Source organism: Thamnophis sirtalis, unplaced genomic scaffold, assembly GCF_051295495.1.
Source record: "Thamnophis sirtalis isolate CommonGarterSnake01/CBP01778 unplaced genomic scaffold, rThaSir2_p1.2 scaffold_6, whole genome shotgun sequence".
Lineage (NCBI taxonomy): Eukaryota > Metazoa > Chordata > Lepidosauria > Squamata > Natricidae > Thamnophis > Thamnophis sirtalis.
Window position 1 is genome coordinate 81443880 of NW_028261386.1, and position 22206 is coordinate 81466085.

Below are 22206 nucleotides of genomic sequence, written 5' to 3' on the forward strand. Positions count from 1 at the left end.
TCTTTCAGAACATAAAATACTCAGGATCAAAAGACGCAAACTTTTTCCTTTGTTACATCAGTATACACCATATAAATGAGACAACATACGTCTGAAAAAAACTTATTATCAAATGCAAATCTCATTTTAAAAAAAGAATTAACTATTGATTAGATCTACAACTAGCATCACCGGTCAACATTTTAGACAAGATTTTAAAGTTTACAAATCATTTCCCCTATTTTCAAGCATCCCAGGAGATTTTTCATTCTAGCTGCTTTTGTATTGACCCAAATTTTGCAGCTTTCTGCTCTGAGAGTATTGTGTTCTAAACAGTATGTTTTTTATGAAACTTCTTTTTTTTCCAGAAAAGTATTTCCTTAAGCTACTATTCTTGTTAAAATGTCACTTAACAAAGCATCTATTTATTTCTATTTCATAAAATATCAAAACAACTTTTGTTATTGAAGAGAAGTTTATATAGATAGTATATTGTGATATAGTATTTTCTTTTTGTAACTCAGTGCTTCTAAGATTATTTGCACTCTCTGATTTCTTCCATTTACTTTGCACCTTAAATAAGTTCTCTGCTCTTGAATCATGTTATGTAAATTTAAAAAATATTTCACCTATTATAAATATATGAAAATCTGATTGGTCTACTGTGTTCCTTCTTCACATGTCTGTATATAAATTTGCTATATAGAGTCAACAATCTTAATTCACTGTCTTCCATAAATGCCCACTTGGATATAGATAGTCCTTGGATTATGCCTACTTGTTCAGCAACAGTTCAAAGTTCCAACGACACTGAACAAGGAAGGCTTACAGCCAAGTTCCAGGCATTGAACAATCCCTGTGTCAGGTGATTGAAATCCAGGCATTCAGTACTTGGTTCCGCAATTACAATGTCATAGTGAGCTGAGAGCACATGATCGCTATTTCCAGTGTTTCCTGCCAGATTCCCACAAGCAAAATCAAAGGGGAAGCCAGTAGGAGGTTGAAAGTCACTCCCACTGCTTTTTCATATGCCATGCGCTCCATAAAACCTTCCTGCAACACCAGAGGTGGGTTGCTCCTGGTTTGGCCCAGATCGGATGAACTGGTAGTAGCGGTGGTGGGAGGCTCTGCTCACTGCCCGGATGCTTCTGCACATGCACAGAAGCGTTGTGTGTGAGTGCGCATGTGAGCGTGCTGAACCGGTAGTAAAAAAATTGGCAACCCAGCACTGTGCAACACCGTCTATCCCTCACAACCCCCGTGCACCTACTTGTGCTCTGGAGTACCTGCCCATCCTGCCTGTAGCTCTCACTCTGCTTGAATGGGGCTCCCGCCTCTTCACACTTAATAATCCACATAGTCCTGGGGTTATTAAGAAACTACAACAGTGGTGGGTTGCAGGTGGTACGCCGCTGCCCGGAGCATGGGATACCATTCTGGTACGGTGCTCCGGAGGGCCCACCTGCTCGCTTAAGCTCCTTACCGGTCTTTTAAGTCTTTGGCGCTTCCACGTACATGCATGGCATGTACAGCGCCTACACGACGCTCCACTGAGCAGCTGGAGCATAGCAGAGGCTCATGGAGCGCTAAAATGCATGCATGCGCTGCGCACGTCCATGTGGACGCCACCGGGCCCATTCTAACCATACTGGTTGGAATGGGATCCGGAACCCAACACTGAACTAGAACTGCTAGGATTGCCATCTCTAGAAGATATGGTCACTTGACGTTGTGCTTTATGACTTCTTTGTTTAGAACTGAAATTCCAGCACAATTGCTATTGCAACCTAGGACAATCTGTAGCCAGTGTTATCCAGTCTAGGTTTGTAGAATGTTGCAGAGGAACAGAAGGATGGTGTCCTATTAAGTGTATCTACTATCTATCTTCTATTATTCTATCTACTAATATACTATTATTCCATAGTAGATAAGTCTATCTACTGTTCTTATTTTGGGGAATAATGAGATGAAAAGATTTTCTCACAAACAAGCATTATTTGGATCTCATGGATCTTATTTACAACTAATAGGTAATTATACAGCAAGTCCTCCAAATAAGAATTGCAGATGATATTAGAATGGAACAGGGACGTGCAGTCAGGGGAGGCAGGGGAGGCGGGGCCTCACCAGTCTCATGAGGAAAAGAAAAGAAATTTTAAAATAATTAAAAAGGCCAAGGTAGTTGCTGCCAGACTTCAAGTCACAGTGTCTCTGAGTCTGCTTAGTGCTAACTGTAGGGGGAGGCGAGAGAACTATGGGCCTCCTTTGCATAAGGAATTTTTTGCCTTTTAACCGTTGCTGAGAGATAACCAAGGGTTAAAAGGTGAAAAATTCATTATGCAAAGGAGGCACATGATTCTCTCGTTTCCTCCTGAAGAGGGCACTTTGTTTAGAGGCTTTTTTTAAACAGTTAAGCAGAGTCATTCACATGGTGACTCTAGCAGCAAGTATCTTAGCCTGCCTGGCCCTGACCAAATCTTGCATTTTTTATGCAGCTGGAAGGTATGTGGATCAGAGGGAGGGGGCAGGGGGAGGAATTCAAAATTATTTGTAATATAAATAATTGTAATTTGTTTTTATTGTGTGTGTGTATGTATGTGTGTTTTACCCGCCTCTGATGGCGCACGGCTGGCACATTTATTTTTATTTTTTAAAGACATGCCGCCTTGGCCCGCCATAGAATGAAACATGTCCTGGTTTGTGGCCGGGAGGCACGCGGGCACTTTAAAGTGGATGCCGCCGCCCCACTGTATGGCCAGGGCGGCGGCATGTACTTTAAAGTGCCAGCTTGCCTCCTGGCCACAAACCAGGACATGTTTCATTCTATGGTGGGCGAAGGCGGCATGAACTTTAAAGTGCCGGCATGCTTTCCGGGCCGGCCATTCAGTGGGACATGCTTGATGTGCTCCATCCCGGCGGGCGGAGAGGGCAAGGGAGGACTGGAGGCAACGGGTGGGCGGCGAAGTGAGGCTGCTCAGGCGGCTGAGGCTCGGCCATCCCTCAGGATGGCTCTTGCAGTGCAGCGGTGCTGCTGAGCCCGCCCACCCGCCTGTCACCTCCAGTCCTCTCTCGCCCTCTCCGCCTGCCAGGATGGAGCTGGAAGTCTCGTTGGAGCAGTCGGTGCCTGGGGGCATGGCTTTAAAGTGGTGGCAGGGTGGGCACCAACTGCTCCAACGAGGCTTCCAGCTCCATCCTGGCGGGCGGACAGGGCGAGGGAGGACTGGAGGCGACTGGCGGGCGGGTGGGCGGGCTCAGCAGCGCCAATGCACCGGCAGAGCCAGCCTGAGGGACGGCTGAGCCTCAGCCGCCCGAGCAGCCTCGCTTTGTCGCCCACCCGCCCGTCGCCTCCAGTCCTCCCTCACCCTCTCTGCCTGCCGGGATGGAGCTGGAAGTCTCGCTGGAGCAGTCGGTGCCCAGGGGCATGGCTTTAAAGTGGCGGCAGGGCCCCAGCAGCAGGACTTTAAAGTCCCGGTGCCATCCGCCATAGAGCGGTCCCGCTCTGTGGCAGAGGCGGTGCCGGGGCTTCAGTGGGGCTTTCACGCTTGCCTCACCGGCCATGAAGCTCACCGCACGTCACTGGAATGGAATGATCTTTAGAGTTTTCTAATCAAAGATTTGCAACTTACAGGTCATGGACTGTATGTGGGCTCCAGAGTCTTCCAAATTGGCATGACAAAGTTTTAGGAATGTGATTTTCTTTTGTCTTATTTTAATATTTACGTTGTAGAATAGATATATTTATACCAGATTTTCTTGCAAAAATATAAGAAAAACTTGAAAATTAAGTCTCTTCTAATCTTATATCAGCTGTCACACCTCCAGCAGTCCTTGAAAGTTCTACATGTTTGTGGGTATGTGTCAATATACAAAAGTGAAGCTGTGGAAAAAAGTTGTTCACCTCATACAAGCCATATAACTTTACTTAAAATGGCAAGAATACATGAATGAAACAATTTTAGAGACTCAACTAAAATGTAGCAACATTTCCTATCCTAAATTGTGTAGTCATACGGAAGTAATTTATTATAAACCTGCATGTAGTTAAACAGATTAAGAGGGTTTTTTTCTTGACCATGTTATAGTGATGTTCATCCATGCTTGAGTTGACAGAGAACTATATTGGCATGAAAATGTTAGGATAAATGTTAAATCACAGTTGCATTCAAAATGAAGAGGGATGCTACATACGTCTAATACCAACAGGACATAAGAGTTCAGGCCATTCCACAGAATAATTTAAAAACAATTCTAATTGTTTGATATTATGACATGCATCTATCAAAGGAGCATTAACATACAAATTCAGGGGCATTTACAATCAGCTGTTATTTATTTGCAATAGCATTTTTGTTGTAACCCAGTACAAGCGAGCATCTGTTATTGTACCTACTTGCAGAACAGTGTGGAAATAGCCTGGAGACTGGCATTTCACACTTCCATTCAATGTTCTGTAGCAGTGCTTAGAAGATTTTCTGAGAAAATTTTGAAAAGATGGTCGCATAGTTGACTGTAGAGAATAATACCCAAATCCTATCCAAAACAACCAATGGATAGGTAGACCATTTGATTTTGTTTTGCACATAGACAAAACAACCCCCTTCAAAATGTTTTATTGGAATTTTTCATTTTGAGTATTTTTGCTCAAACAGTTGTGGCTCGCCGGCAGCCAGGAGAGCTGGCAGCAGAGTTATACAATGAGGAGGTTGGGGAGGCGGGGGGGGGGGGACATGGGCCAGTCCTGGGAGTAGAGGAAAATTCAGAGGAGGGTTCTGCGTTGGATGCAGAGAGGGAGTTAGACAGCAGCGAGGGGGAAGAACAGCTGGAGCCTGTTCCCAGTGTGTGCATGCACAGAGCTGCCAGAAGACAAGAACAATTAAGAAAGCAGGGTCGACTCAAGAGTAAAGCCACACCTTGGAGGTGATTGGCCCCTCCCATAGGAAACAAAAGAGGAGTGAATGGGGAGGGGGCTTTTGCAGGAAACAATAAGTTCATTCGGTCGTGTCAAGAGAGAAAAGTTCTGTTTGTAACTATAAGAGACTCTTTTGCCTTGCCCTGCATTTGGAACTAGTTATTTGGCAGCTTGCCAAACGAGATAAGGTTTGTATTTGATAAACAACCCTCTAAAAGATTGTTTGCTAAGCCTTGTGGATTGTGAATGAAAGGAATTCATAGTCGTGTAAATAAAAGGGGGGTTGCCAGGACCAAGACTCCGCTTCTTGCTTGTTAAGGATGCCTGTATCAGAACAGGGACCAAATTTGGCATTCACTGAGTTCTATGGTCCATGCAGAACAAAAGCAGGGAGTTTTCAAATGTTCTAGCTACTGGAAACACTGGGAACTCAGAAGAACCCCTTTGATTATTTGTGTTTATTTGGCAGCTACAAAAGAAGCTGCATTATACTCCCTGTTGACCCTTCCTTTACCACACAACCTATCAACCACAGCATAGAAGGTTAGGGTTAGGCAAAATAGTTCTTCCACAAACAACATTAACATTGTACTGGTAATAGCAACATCACTTGTCAGCTCAGTAAACCAACAGAATAAACCTTCCTTTGGAAATGCAATATCAACAAGACATAATAGTATGCTGGTTGCCCACTGCATATACACTAAAGCTCAACAAACCAACCACACCAATATTGTATTCATTGCATTTATAACTTGAAATCTGAAAAGCATAATGATGTTAACAACATTTGTTTAATCCACATACTGCAAACAGCCATATTATCATTGCTTTACAACTGCCTGATTCTCCTCTGAAAGATCTCAGTTCAGGTCAGAACACTGCACACCACATGCACAATAACCCATGAACTCTAAATTCCATTTTGCAAGGATTTAAAGTAAAACTAATGGGCATTACAGCTATTTACTGGGGAGGCAGGGAACTAGGTGATCTTCAGCAATGCTAATGTTTTGGATTAGCCACCCAGGGCAAACTCTGATTGCAAATATAACACCCTGTCTGGCCCAGGAAGATCAATAGTTGGGATCGGAGAACGACAACTTCTGTCTCTCTCCATTTATTTATTTATCCTGCAGGTTCTGTATCATTTGGCTCGATTAATACAAAAAATAGACTAAGGAATTATAAAAAGAAAATAGTAACCAAACTCAGAGATAATACATTTGCTAATCATTAGCATACTGAGGAAAAAGTCATAACAGCAATGGCACCTGCCTGTGCTTCATTATTTTCCTCTTATCCCCTATTCCCTGATCACTTCGTCCAGTCTCAGCCAATAGTTGTAGGAAGGCAACTGGTCAGAAGTGGGTTCCTACCGATTCAGCCCGGTTTGGCTGAACAAGTAGTGGCATGCCAGCCTGGGCAGTGACCCAGGATGGCCAGTTCCCTAGTTGCCACCATCACTGCCGGCATCTTTTTTTTTAGTTCTGTGCATGCGCAGAACAATTTCAATTGAACTGCACATGCACAAGCGAACCAGCAGTAACACCGGCTGAAACCCACCTCCAAAACTGGTTCCTTTTGGCTATTCCTAGATATTGTTTTTTGGGGAGGGGAGCAGCCAGTCACAGCACATGGAACAGAATTAGCTCTTTGGAGTAGACCAGATCAGGAAACCAGCTCCACAGAAAACTGGAACTACACTATATTGGCATAGGCTTCGGAAAGCCTATGTTCCCTCCCTAGAAGTCTATGGAGATTCTCAATCAGCCAGGTCATGGTTATCTCAAAGGTGCTTTTTCAGGAGGCAACTGGATTTTCTGTTGTTTTTTTCTTTGAAGACCTTTCGCTCCTCATCTTTTTTTCAAAGAAAAAAGAAAGAAAAAGAGGAAGGTCCAGTTGCCTCCTGAAAAAGCACCTTTGGGTCTTCCCTCCCTCCTATTAACCAGGGAGTCAAGGAGAAATCATTGTGAGTCTCTTCTTAATGCTTTTTCTATTTCCTAGGCATCATGCATCTTTTTGCACAGGTTGTGACTGTCCCTGAATAATTTCTCCAAGGTCATCTCCCTGGCTCCCTATAAACACCCAGAACATTAAAAACAGCTGATTTGTTTCAAGGACAGAACAATGCCTTATGTTCAGAACAAAACCTAGGAACACAATGTTTTAACATGATCTCAAAAGATGATCAAGTTGTCATTTTGTACCCCCTTTATTCAACATCTGTGGGAGACGTTTGCTAGACCATGTATGTGAAGAACGGCCAAACCTTGTCTTCACCAAAATGAAAAAATTGTAACTCACTCAATAAATACTTGTTTGAAAGCCAGTCTTTGGTTAAAAATTAAGAAAAGCAGTTCTATTTCTGAAAAATATCATGGTATAAATGTGATCTGATCCAGGCAAGGTAAATGATAGAAAGCCTCTTCCTGTATGATCCCACCTGTGCAGCAAATAACAATCAAGAAGTGGGCCTTGTTAGGGATAGGCCACTGTCTTAGGAAAGGCATCCCAGCTGAGGTATTCTTGGGACTATCTTGATTGTCTCTTTTGTGCCAAGTAAAAATATGCTTATTCCTCCATGAGTTTTTAATAATTTGGTAGCACTGTGGGTTTTGTTTTTATTTGTACTGCTTTTTTTCTTTTATTATTGTTTTACTTGTTTATTGTTATATTTTGTTGTTTATTTTATTCTGGACATTATACACAATATCCTCTAATCAACAGTTTTACTTTCCATTTGAACTATTTGGATTGCAAATCTGTCCCAAAGTTTTCTAAAGGAAGTGGTATATAAATACTCAGAATGAATGAAGTTCCGGTTAGTAGTCTTCTTCAGATTCATTGGTGCCCACCACAATTCTGACTTCCAAACCAGTGATCTCTCCCACCAAGCACAACTGTGTAATTTATGATTTCGAGGTGGCGCAGTGGTTAGGGTGCAGTACTGCAGGCCACTTCAGCTGACTGTTATCTGCAGTTCAGTGGTTCTAATCTCACCGGCTCAAGGTTGACTTAGCCTTTCATCCTTCCAAGGTGGGGGAAATGAGGATCCAGACTGTGGGGGCGATATGCTGACTCTGTAAACTGCTTAGAGAGGGCTGAAAGCCCTATGAAGCGGTATATAAGACTAACTGCTATTGCTATTGCTAACTGCTATTTCTCTGCCATTCAGCTCTCTGTTCCTCCACTTGGAAGTGATAGATCTTAGAGATCGAGATAAGAAATTAAAGATATAGATTCATGTGATGATGCGGAGACTGGATCCGATATACCTCTGAACCTCTGATCAAGACAGCAATCCCAAATTCCATATTTTTATCCTCTGATATCTCCTTATATCAAGAGGATGATGAAACCCAGGGCACGCATAAAGCCAGGAAACTTTCTTACATGGGTCCAAAGATTTAGAGATAGGCAGCATTTTCTCTCCTTGAGAGAAGATTCCCTTTACTTCAGAAGAAACTAAGATACCTTCAGAGGTATCTGTTTCAATTTTATACTTGGTCTTTATTTAAGAGAGGCAAAGTCCTCTACTCTAGACTTTACCTCCCTATTCACATTTAATCTCGCCCAATTATAGCTAACCTTTTTCTAAAAGTGTGCCAAAACTATGTGCGCGCACACTATCATACCTATGCACATGCCCACCCCCTGCGCATACGCGAGTGACCCACCCATCTGCACATGCACAAGCAACCCCCATGCATGCAGGGGGGGGGATTTTCACCCTCCCCAACAGCCCAACTAGAAGTTTGGGAACAAACTTCCGGTTTGCCTGTTGGACAGTTTTTCACTGTCCCCCAGACTTCAGGAAAGCCTCCAGAGCTTGAGGAGGGTGAAAAACACACCCAATGGGCAAACTGAAAGGCCGAAAATAAGCTAGTGTGCGCATGCGCGCCGGAGCTGAGGGCTGCCAAGGGCTGCCGTGTCGTCAAATATGGTTCTGTGTGGTCCTAGCAAAATTACATTCACAGGAACCTTGGTCAGAGAAAAGTGAGAAAAGCGAGTTTATAAACACAGAAGCAAAAATTGCAAATGTGCTTGATCAGCCAGTAGCCTATTTAAAGTAAACAGCTCCTGCAAAAATCACTTCTGCTTTTAGTATATCCTTTATAGAAAAGTGAAGACCTGACATAATCATAGATTTTTCACTGTGAAGAACATTTAAATAATAAGCACACTATGTATGCAGAATATGAACCGCCCTTTGAAAAAAAATTATTTTGACAATGATGTTTCAACTAACTGGTTCTGCAAATACACAAGTACTGATAAGTGTAATGATGTCCTTCACATGTACCACTTTGCATTTGAACAGATTTATTTCATGGATATAATAGAGCGTCAGTTCAGAGCAATACAAATAGTCTTCTGCACTTTCCCCTTTTACTAGTTTAAGTATACTGTAACACCGCAGCATCAAATAATTGAATGGCAAATTAGAATTCTTGGAATCAGTTCAGAGGATGCATTAAAATAAATGCATCTGTGTTTCTGGGGAAAAATAAAACATCTGTTTCCTCTGTTTTATTCGTCATTCAAATTACAGCAATCTCATCATACAATGACAGAAAACAGGAAAAGGGATAGATATAAACTTTTGAAGAACTGTTTTCCACAGGGAATAAATGTCCATCTTTAAAGACAATCATTGTGAATTAGTAGCTAATGGTTTTAATTTAAAACATTTTCACTGAGTTAAATGTGAATCTAGACGTTTCTCTAAAATACAGGAATTAATCTCTGCAAGCTTCTTCAGTATGGACTAATAGTAATATATAATATTAGATAGATAGATAAGATAGATAGATAGATAGATAGATAGATAGATAGATAGATAGATAGATAGATAGATAGATAGATAGATAGATAGATGGATATGGATATGATGGATATGGATATGGATATGGATATGGATATGGATATGGATATGGATATGGATATAGGTATAGGTATAGGTATAGATATAGATATAGATATAGATATAGATATAGATATAGATATAGATATAGATATAGATATAGATATAGATATAGATATAGATATAGATATAGATATAGATATAGATATAGATATAGATATAGATATAGATATAGATATAGATATAGATATAGATATAGATATAGATATAGATAAATTTATTTATTTATCAGCACAAACACAACACAAATGTAACAAAAGCAACAGTAAAAATAATGGCTTTCTGTCTGGATGGTCTCTTGAGATGAGCCAATAGACAGAGAAAGGAAGCAGTATGCTTCCTCCCATATTCAGGCATACCAGGTGTTGTGACACAAAATACATACATATACATATACACACACACACACACACACACACACACACACACACACAATTTATAAATGAAAAGGCCTTCGAAAAAGCTGTTTTTAGTAACAATGCTTACATTTAGTTCTGCTTAGGTAAGATTAAGATTATGATCTTCAGTAATAAAATGCAAACAAATTATGAGTTTACTTCTCTGATAGGCTGACATGCAAGGGTTGGATTCTACCAGTTTGGAACCAGTTTGGGCGAATTTATAGCTCCGAAGATCAGCTGGGAGTGAACCAGTTTGTTCCCACGAGCAGGTGGGCCCGCCAGCTCACCCCTGCTCTTTACCTACCTTTATCTTCTCTGCTGAGACGGATTGCTGCACCTCAGCTGTTTTCCTTCCCAAGTAGCAATATGAAAGGTAAGGATACTCTAAACGCGCACAAAGCGCATGCTCAGCAAACCTGTTATTAAACCGGTAGGATTCCAACCCTGATGACATATGACACAGCCTTTTAAAATGAATACTGGAAAAAGGACTAGAAAAGATAATGAGATCTAAGGAATGTTTTCTCTTTCTAACCAAAGTTTATAAGAAGCACCAGTTAAATGATTATTTGTAAACACCAACTTATGAGTTAATAATAGCCATTTTACACCTCAGCAATAGTCAGTCATGTTTATTTTTCCATTACAGAAATTGGATTTCCAGTTAGGGGAAATCACTAATTACCATGTGCGCAACGTTTCATCATCAAAACCTAAAAGGACTGTGAATTAGTCTTAAGTCACATTCATTTTCACAGCATTTATTGAAAAAGCATTTAATCAAAAGCACTTGTCCATAATCATCAGTCCCATTCACAATTTATATTTAGGTGTTACAGAATAGCAGAAATCCTAACATAAACTAGGTCAGATCCAGAATTGATTTTCAGGGGGGAAAAGGAGGGAAGCTTTACCATATATAAAGGTAAAGGTTCCTCTTACACATATGTGCTAGTCATTCCTGACTCTAGGGGGGCAGTGCTCATCTCCATAGCCGAAGAGCCAGTGCTGTCCAAAGACATCTCCATGGTCATGACTAAACACCAAAGGTGCACAGAACGCTGTTACCTTCCCACCAAAGGTGGTCCCTATTTTTCTACTTTCATTTTTACATGCTTTCAAACTGCTAGGTTGGTAGAAGCTGGGACAAGTAATGGGAGCAAACTCTGCTACATGGCTCTAGGGATTCAAACCTCTGAACTGCTGACCTTTCTGATCGACAAGCTCAGCGTCTTAGCCACTGAGCCACTGCTTGTACATGGATGCATTGTTACTTTTTAAAAGGATCACCATATATGCTCACAGTTATAGGTAGTCCTCAACTTACAACCACAATGGAGGCCAAATTTTCTGCTGCTAAGCGAGACATTTGTTGAGTGAGGTTTACGTCTTCTTGTCAGAGCTGTTAAACGAATCAATGCAGTTGTGAAGTTAGTACCATGGTTGCTAAGTGAATCTGGCTTCTCCATTGACTTTGCTTGACAGAAGGTCACAAAAGGGAATCACGTGATCCTGGGTCACTGCAATTGTCATAAATATGAGACAGTTGCCCAACATCTGAATTTTGATTACTTGACTATGGGGATGCTGCAATGGTCGTAAGTGTGAAAAATGATCATAAGTCATTTTTTTCAGTGCCATTCTAACTTCAAACAGTCACTAAATGAACTGTTGTAAGTCGAGGAGTACCTGTATGTTGAACTCCATTTGGGGGGAAGTATTTTGGCATCTAAAATTCTTATCCACAACTATACAGATAGTCCTCGACTTAGAACAGTTCACTTAGTGACCGTTCAAAGTTACAATGGCACTGAAGAAAGTGACTTATGACCATTTTTCACACTTACGACTGTCACAGCATCCCCATGGTCATGTGATTTACTTTCAGATGCTTTACAACTGACTCACATTTATGACCGTTGCTGTGTCCCAAGATCATATGATCCCCTTTTGTGACCTACTGCCAAGCAAAGTCAATGGGGAATCCAGATTCACTTGACAACCGTGTTACTAATTTAACAACTGCAGTGATTCACTTAACAAATGTGGCAAGAAAGGTCGTAAAATGGGGCAAAACTCTCACTCAAACAAATTTCTCACTCAACGACGTAAATTTTGGGCTCAATGATCGTAAATGGAGGACTACCTGTATGGAGTTTTCTTTCTTTCTCACTTTAAAAGTGAGATTATGTAATAACTTCAAAAATAGGAATTATGCATTGAAGAAAACGTTAATTGAGCTATAACCGTATTCAAATTTACCCGAAGGTAAATATTACAAGATGCAATGGGATTACTGAAAAGTTAGCCACATATGGGATTACAGGGAATGGAAAATATGTGTAATAGAGATTAAGATTAATAGTGTCATACATACCACCTTTCATCATTCCAACTTCATAGCATTTTCGGAGCCTGCAAGCCTGGCAGCTTTTCCTTCTGTTCTTGTCAATGGTACACTGGTTGGTAGCAGGGCACATGTAGTCATTATGACCTATAAAATAAGTAGTGGGAAAAAGCTATCATTCTTGAATCTACCGCACCTTCTGTTTTAGAATTTGCTCAGGGGTGGGTTCCTGCCAGTTCTAACCTCTTCTATAGAAGAGGTTCCACAAATTATGATTGGACTGTAACTGTGATGCCAAGGGGAGGGGAATGGGCTATTCTATATATCAATCGCTTTCGCGCCTAAATATTCAGATTTCGCTTCGCTATGCCTTTAATCATTTATAATTAATAAAAGTACACTTGATTCCCACGCATGGAGTCTCGTGGTCTTTCTTTCCTAATTATCTAAATGGAGAGGTGCTGACAGTAAGTGAAATCTCACTAGCACCCCACCAGGAGATTACAACCTTCCGTGGGGGATGTACTTTCAAGAAGAAACGAAGGCAATGTTTTTGCACGCAAGCGATGAAGACATCGAAAAGGAAACTCCTGATCCATCACTACCTGAGAGGATGGCTGAGTTGGAAATAGCGGGCCCTGCGATCCCCCCCCCCCGTTGGTCCTTGTCTGTGGAACAAAAGGAGGACAGCACAAGTTGGGATGCTGGAGTTACCAGGAGAAAACCTCAGGCGAAGCCACTTGAAATGGGGCAGATCTTGCCCGAACGAAGGCCCCGAGAAAGAGTTCAACCGAAGGACTTTGAACAAAGGTACTCTATGCAAAGATTCGGGGAGGGTGAAGAGGCCGAGGGAGGATGGGAGCAAGCTAACCCAGAGACAGCTTCACCCCCCCCCCAGCCAGGGGGGTTGCCAGAGCAGGGGGGCCTCCCAGAAGACGCAGAATGGCGAAAGTCCCTCCCTTAACTGTAAAGTATGACGGCAATCCCAAAAAACTGGGCCTCTTCATTATGCAGGTTTATAACTTTATGAAAATTTATGGGCCCGATTTAGAATCGGATGACATGAAAGTACGTATGGTGTTGCTTGCTTTGGAGGAAGAGGCTGCCGACTGGATGATGGGTCTGCACCAAAGCAATTCCCCCCTCCTGAGGAATTTTGACGCTTTTATCACTGCGTTCAAGAGACGATTTGATGACCCCCTAACTGAGAAACGGGGAAAGTTGAAATTTATGACCCTCACACAGGGAGATAGACCGGTGACTCAGTATATTCAGGAGTTTCAACACCTCTGCACTTATATGAGAGGATGGTCTGCAGAAGGGCTTTTGGATAAATTTGCATTGGGCTTAAATGAGGACATTTATCAACAATGTGTTAATCGCCACCTTCCTAAGCGCGTTATAGCTTGGTATGAAAATGCAGCAGACATTGAGCTTGATTTAATTAGACTTCAATGTGCGAAGGATGAGAGAGAGAGAGAGAGAGCAGCAAGATCTCCCCCCCCCAACTCAGAAGCCCCCTTTCCGGGTCAGAAGTGAGGGAAAGGGAGGCCCTACAGGCAAAGTCAAGCCGTTCACATGTTTCCGTTGCAGGAGGGGGGCCCACCGCGCTCCAGAGTGCCGCGCTAAATTTCCCACAACCACCCCACCCCCTGCCAAGAGGGAAGGGAGATCAAGCAAGGCCCCGGACAAAAAGAAAAAGGAAGCTGCTTTCGCTGCTGATGCCACCCCCCCCGCGCTTCAGGCAGGACGTGGAGGAAGAAGCTGATGCTACCACCAGCTCCTCTGATGACTCCAATGACGACGCCTCGCCTTGCTGGGTGAGTTCAAACAAAGGCCCCATGCTGATCCCAATAGAATTAAGGGTTCCGCCCGATGGGGTGTCAGAGCAGCTTTCCGTCCTCCTTGACTCGGGCTGTTCCCGCTGTATGATCAACCCTGCTATGGTGGAGAAACTAGGCCTCAAGTTAAAAACTTTGAAAACCCCTATTGTCTTTTGCCAGATAGATGGATCCATAGCAGGGGGTGGCCCAGCCCACTTCTATACTGAACCTCTAGAGATGAAAATGGGCTCCCACACAGAATTAATCTCTTTTATTGTGGCTCCTGGGATGGACAGGCCTCTCATTTTAGGCCTCCCCTGGCTTCGAAAATGGAACCCTCGCATAAATTGGAGGGAGGGATGGTTGCGCATCCACACAAGCACACCTCCAGAAGGGGAGGGCGTTTCCCCGGAGCCTGTTAGCTGCAGCTCCGCTTTGGCCACCAGAGGGCAGGAGAGAATTGAAGGAGAGGAAAAGATTCCTAAAGTGTATTGGGACCTGAGAGGAGTTTTTAGTGAAGAATCTTCCGATAAACTTCCGCCCCACAGACCTACTGATTGCTCCATCGACATTTTGCCCGGTGTCAAGCTTCCTAAGCCCCAAATATATTCCATGTCCCCTAGAGAGATGGAGGAAATGAGGAAATTCATTGATAAAAACTTAGAAAGGGGTTTCATCGAGCCAGCACGACCCAAAGTAGCTGCACCAGTATTATTCAGAGAAAAGAAGGATGGCTCCCTGAGGCTGTGTGTTAATTTCAAGAATCTGAATGGGATCTCGGCCCAAAACCTCTACCCATTGCCGTTAATGAAGGACATGTTAGCCCAATTGGGGAAGGGCCGCATTTTCACTAAACTGGACCTCAGAGAAGCGTACTATAGTCCGCTTAAAGGAGGGGGATGAGTGGAAGACTGCTTTCAACTGCCCCCTCAGCTGCTTCCAATTCCGAGTGATGCCCTTTGGCTGCAGGGGGCGCCTGCAGTTTTCATGCAATTAATTAATGAGATCTTGCATGACCACCTTTACAAAGGCGTTATCGTATATTTGGACGATATCCTTATCTACACTCAGACTTACAACGAACACGTAGCTTTGGTCCGTACTGTCTTGAAAAAACTCAGGGCCGCTGAACTGTATGCCAAGCTGTCCAAGTGTGAATTTCACCAGGCGAAGATTGACTACCTAGGGTATCGTATCTCCCCCGCTGGCATTGAGATGGACCCTGGAAAGGTGAAGGCAGTCACTGAGTGGGAGGCACCCCGGACACGCAGGCAATTGCAAAAGTTTTTGGGTTTTGCTAATTTCTACCGTCAGTTCATTCCTTCTTTTGCTAAAATTGCGCTTCCTATCACTAATTTGTTGAAGTCCAAAGGTGGGCCTAAACCTAAGCCTAGCAAGCCACTGGATTGGACCATGGAGTGTCAAGCTGCTTTCGAAAAGTTGAAGCGCCTCTTTGCTGCAGAACCCGTTCTGAAGCATCCCGACATGGACAAGCCTTTCGTCGTCCAAGCCGATGCCAGTGATGTAGCTGTTGGGGCAGTTTTGCTTCAAGCCAACGACCAAGGTAATTTGCAACCTTGCGCTTACACATCCCGCAAGCTCACAGACACTGAAAGACGTTGGGCCGTTTGGGAAAAGGAAGCATTTGCAGTGCGCTGGGCCCTGGCCACGTGGCGCCACTTTCTAGAGGGCGCTAAACACCCTTTTGAGGTGTGGACTGACCACAAAAATTTGGAGGCTTTGAGGACCCCATGCCGCCTATCCCCTAAGCAGATGCGCGGGGCCCAACATTTCAACCGTTTCAATTTCACACTCAAGTACATCCCTGGGGGGAAGAATTTCATGGCTGATGCTTTGTCCAGACTCCCTCAATACAACTGCTCGAAACTGAGTATTGTTCAGCCTGTCGTCCCCACATCCAGCCTTGCAGCTCCAGTGGTCACTCGCCAGCAGGCACGCTCGAAAGTGAAGGTGCCTCAGGATTTTCTTTCTGATCTCAGACAGGCCCTTCCCCAGGATGACTGGTTCCAGCAGCATCAGGATGAGTGCACAATGAGGGATGATCTACCGTGGATCGGAGCCAAGCTTTACGTCCCAGCCTCTCTTCGCCTCGTCGTCCTCCAACGAGCTCACGACTCTAAATTGGCGGGTCACTTTGGATTCGTAAAAACGTTACACCTGGTGAAGAGACAGTTTTGGTGGCTCTCTTTGAAAAAGGACATTGAACTCTATGTTGCCAGCTGTCTGGTCTGTGCAGCAGCTAAACAGCCACCTGGAAAGCCACAAGGCCTACTTCAGTCCGTGGCCCGCCCTGTCGCTCCTTGGAGGGAAATTTTGATGGATTTCATTGTCGAACTTCCTGAGAGCCAGGGGCACACCGTCATTTGGGTGGTTATGGACTTATTTTCAAAACAAGTTCATTTTGTTCCGTGCCACAAGATTCCTTCTGCAAAGGCACTGGCTAAACTCTTTATTTCTCACATTTACCGTTTGCATGGGGTGCCTGATCACATCATTTCCGATAGGGGTGTCCAGTTCACTTCTGCTTTCTGGAAGGAATTTCTTAAACGCATTGGCTCCGCCCAGGGACTAAGCTCCACCCACCATCCTCAGACTACTGGGGCTTGTGAGAGGACTAATTCTGTTTTAGAACAATATTTACGTTGTTTCATCAATTATCAGCAAGATGATTGGGTGGACTTGCTACCACACGCTGAGGTGGCCTACAATAACTCCGTCCATAGCAGCACTGGTTTCACTCCTTTTCGTGTTGTTTTTGGTCAGGATTTTGTTCCTATTCCTGAGCTGCCTCGTGAACAACCACAAGTTTCTTCTGTCGCTGAGTGGAGCGAACGTCTGAGCCATGTTTGGCCTTTGACTCTTGCTACTTTGGATGCTGCGCATCGTGCTCATAAGAAACAAGCTGATAAGAAGCGTGCGCAACCTTATCAGTACAGGGAGGGTGACCTGGTTTATTTGTCCACAAAGTTCCTTCAAACTACGCAAAAGTCAAAGAAATTGGGGCCTAAGTACGTGGGTCCATTTCCCATCATCAAGGTCATCAATCCTGTTTCGGTTCGTTTGCAGCTGCCCAAGCATCTCAACTGTGTTCATCCCGTGTTCCACATTAACCTCATTAAGCCTGTTCGTGTTTCTACTTTACGTCCGCCTGTCGACCCTCCGCCTGCCCCCCTGTTGGTTGACGGTGAATGTCATTTTGAAGTTCGTGAGATACTGGACTCTCGACGGCGACGTAATTGAATCCAGTACTTAGTGGCTTGGAAGCATTTTCCTCCATCTCATACTGAATGGGTTGACAAGTCCCATGTTCGTGCCCCCCGGCTGCTTCGACAGTTTTATTCTGCTTATCCTGACAAGCCTTGATTTCCCCCCCCCCTCTTTTCTCTTCTGTGTTTTGTTGTTCATCTGTTTGTTTGTGTTTTTCTCATTTTCCAGGCCTGACTGCCTTTTTCCGGGGGACGGCCGGATGTCAGCCTCTGCTTTGCTGTTGCTTCGGCTGCCATGAAACGGGGAGGGAGGGCATGGTATTTGGGAGGGGTTACTCATTGTGCTGGAGGAAGGTTCTGGAGTTCACCGGCTGATCGGACTATGCATGCGTGGGAGTTTCCTGCCAGGACTAACGGCACCGACATTCCATCTTTGTGATGCCTTTTTAAGTTATCTCGCACCTGACACTTGGGAGAATTATGATTGGACTGTAACTGTGATGCCAAGGGGAGGGGAATGGGCTATTCTATATATCAATCGCTTTCGCGCCTAAATATTCAGATTTCGCTTCGCTATGCCTTTAATCATTTATAATTAGTAAAAGTACACTTGATTTCCACACATGGAGTCTCGTGGTCTTTCTTTCCTAATTATCTAAATGGAGAGGTGCTGACATTACCACTATAATACATAATCATTTTTTTTTAAAAATCACTGCACACAGTGGTTGGTGGTATTTTCTTATAAATAAAAAAACATGTGAAATTACCAATACAAATTCAAAACAAAAATTATATTCCAGATCTTTTTCATAGGTACTGTGTTCTCCACCAGAAGTAACAAAGAGAGATCATACCAGTAATTGTAAATAAATTTTCATATCATATTCCCAGAAAGGTTTTTACCCAATACTTGCCTTTCATTAATTACTGGAGGTACCTCTCTGAGCCTTTCCAAAATTTGGCCCCAGATTGTAATCCCTAATTATCGAATGAATGCAAAACAGGCACATTTATGTCTTAAATCTGCTATTTCATCAGTGAAGACAATGAAACAACAAAGACAGTTGACGTTCTACTGCATTATTCAATCCAAAATCAGGGAAGGAAGGCCTACCTAGGCCTCCAAAAGCTGCTGAGGGAAAAGTACCTTATGAATCTAATGCTTTGATAATTAAGCATGATTGAACATTTCAATAGAATCATATGGAAATAAAATGCAGAAGCCCACCTAAATTAATATGCAAATCTACAAGAACAGTTTTTTTATGCAAGGGAAACAAAGACTCCTCTTGATATTCTCAGAGAAATACAGTCCACTGTAAATTCTTCCTTTTATAATATGGTCCATTTTCTCCTAACAGGACATTTGCTAGTAAAAAAAAAAGTCTTATAAACTGCCATCAGTTTCACTTCACAAATCTTCCAAAACAGTATAAAAGAGATGTGTAATCCTTTTCAGCCCTGCTGACCTAAAAATCTGGGAAGAGGCAATGAACACCATCAGCCAAACAACCATTCTTCCATTTTCCCCATGGGACCATAAAAGAATGCAGAGCAACGTTATTTAATCAATGTGCTGGTCCCTCACCTCTAAAAGTAATAAAAATGTCCTAATCCTTTCTACATATTTTAAAAAGCAAATAAATTATTAGTGCTTCCCCAATACATCCAACCAATTATCTGGTTATTTATAAATTAAATTTAAGACCTATCCAACCACACAGCTGTCATTATTTTATTTTATTTTTTATTTAAAAGCAACTGGGGCTTTGAAAGTAAATGGATAACTTTTTTTGGCATTTCCCAAAATGTTTTTTTACACTGTTTTTAATATTTGCTTATTACAGCTGCATTTATTTTCAAACTGTTTGCAGAAACTTGCAATTCTGTGAAGGTGCACAATTGCCTATGCTAAGCAAGAGAGTATGAAATCAATAAGAATTCTACCTGTTTCCTCCGGCTATATCCCAGAGGAGAAAAGCAAACAGCAAAATGCAGGCTACTGGTTTAACACCTTGAAAGGATGCATTTTGAAGCTGAGGCAGAGGAAGAGAAAGTAATGGTTGCTCTCTGTTCTGGAGGCAGGGCAAGGCAAGAGTTCATATATTTATTTACTGCTGTATTGTTATACCACCATACTCTCCAATGGCAGCACAGTATTAAAGAAGAGTTCCTATTGATTGGGAAATCAGACTATTCACAAAACCAGCATTTCAAATGTTGCAGAAGAAAGCCCAAAGTTTTACTGTGAATGTCTAATATGATGAACATTACCACTGTGCTGTGAAGAAGTCTAGAGCTGTTTTCGAACTGGTGTAAAAATGTGCACCTACTTTCAGTAAGATCAGAGGTGGTATTCAGCAAGTTCTGACCAGTTCTGGAGAACAGGAAGCGGAAATTTTGAGTAGTTTGGAGAACAGTAAATACCACCTCTGACCGCCCCCGCCCCCATCTATTCTCTGCCTCCTGAATCCCAGCTGATCGGGAGGGAATGGGGATTTTGCAGTATCCTTCCCCTGCCAAGCCCATCAAGTCAGGCCCACCAAGCCACACCCGCACAACCAGTAGTAAAAAATTTTTTGAATCCCACTGAGTAAGATGTCCATTACTGTAGAAATGTTCCCAAATGTGTGAAGTTTATTTTTTATTAATATTGATTATTATTCACCATCTTGTCTGTTCGACATTTGAAATTTTTCGCCAAGCCTCCATTACCACTGTTGCCCTATCAGTACTGATTTGATTTGGATCCATTAAGATTTTTATAGCATCTATCTTTTTTCCCCATTTCATACAGTTAATAAAAAGGCAACATTTCTTTTCCAGATGACACTGATATATATCTTTTCCTCAGCCCACAAAATGTTGCTCGTCCAAATGGCCATTGGAGAGTCCAATCTCTGGATTTCTGGCTCACAGCTACGATATCTTGTCTCACTCTTCCCATCTGATAAATGACAATTGCTTTCAGTATGTGGCATATGATCAAACTAACAGCTGGCGTATTGGCATAAGAAAACATAATTAATCATTCATTTTCATTTTTCTTACGATCACCCTTGAGATAATCCACATTTTCAAAAACACATATGGCTGAATAATAAGTTACCTAATTAAGCAGACATGTGGATTACTTTTCTTATGTGCTGCAAACAATACATTGATATCTCAATTTTTGAAATGGCTTTTGCATAGTGGTAAAAATGTCACAATGATATGATTGCCTATAAAAGTTTCTCAAATGGTACAAAATAAATGTAAAGGAATTTACTGTTTGAACATTAAGCTTTCATTAGCCAATACAATGGGAGTGAGTTTTTTTGTGGTAGAAATGACAGGAAAAATACTTTCTGTTTATCTAAGTTATTTATTCATTACAGTTCTGTAGTAGTTGTCACTAAGGCCATTTACTTCAATCACAGACTGAGAAAATATTTTTTAAAAAGATGTATTGTGTCAAAAACAAAGGTCATTTTTTGATTCTTGGCAACTGCCTGAAGTACTGTTCTCACAGGACTTCTTTCAGAAATGGTTCTTTATAGAACTGGGAGTGATTGCTCCAAGGTCACCCAGCTGCCTTTGTGTCTAAGGTAGGACTAGAACTCTCAATCTCCTGGTTTCTAGTCTGTGCCTTAACCATTTCACCAAACTGAGTATCTGAAAACAAAATTAGCATGATGAAAACTGGCATTGAATTGGAACTATCATTTTAGCTGAGCTTTCTTTTTCTTCTTCAGAATCTGTGGCACCCATTTTTCTTGTACAATTACAATTACTAGTGGTAGGAGAAGCAGGTAGAATAGCTAAAACCCAAATTGGTAGTAGTTTGCAAGAGTGGGATGCATTCACACAAACTGCCTACACTGAAACTATCCCAGACCTTTGGACACCTTATTCTCACTACTTCAAGGGTGTCAAACTCGATTTAATTGTGTTTGACTTTGGCGGGGCCAGGGTGGGTGTGGACAGGGTGGGCATGGCCAGCTCAACATCACTCCTGTCGAGTGTGCCGGTGCTGGTCCGCATGCTCTGCCAGTAAAAACAGGCTCCTGAGCTCCATTTTTGGCTGCCACGGCCTGCAACTCTCACCGGCAGAGGGTTGCAGGAGGCCGTGGCAGCCAAAAATGGAGCTCGGGAGCCGGTGTTTGCTAGCAGAAGCACCGTGGGCCAGTCCTTCACTGTTTCCAGGGCAGGCCAGATCTAAGTACCCAGTGGGCCAGATGAGGCCCCTGGGCCTTGACTTTGACACTGCTGCACTACTAGCAAGAGAGCTGGTAAGCACATGTTGCACATGTTGATCAGATTCCTTTTTATTCAGCAGGAATAGGAAGCTTACACATTGACATTCAATGTGTAAGCTTCCTATTAATTCAACTTTCATTTATGTTATCTTTCTTTCAAGATATCAGACAAGGATAAGTGACAGTAATACACATGCATTTCTTTTTCACATACTGATGTAATGTTGTGATCTTAGATACACCGGATTACATTTATTAGAAATACATTATTTGAAAGGGAAGAATTGTATCATAGAATTGCTTTAGTAACAACTAACAGTTGTTTGTTTAGGTAACCTTTATCTTATAA

At 42.6% G+C, this 22206-nt stretch overlaps 1 protein-coding gene across 3 annotated transcripts in view; it reads right to left on the bottom strand.

Moving 5' to 3' along the window:
* The window catches only part of ESR1 (estrogen receptor 1), a 250814-nt gene that overhangs the window by 59962 nt on the left and 168646 nt on the right, over window positions 1-22206 (bottom strand). For 2 of the 3 annotated variants that reach the window (XM_087718286.1, XM_087718284.1), the window contains one exon: window positions 12594-12710. In XM_087718286.1, coding sequence (XP_087574412.1) covers window positions 12594-12710 — 117 coding nt within the window. The remainder of the gene's footprint in view (window positions 1-12593; window positions 12711-22206) is intronic. The other variant, XM_087718285.1, reaches the window with a different exon arrangement.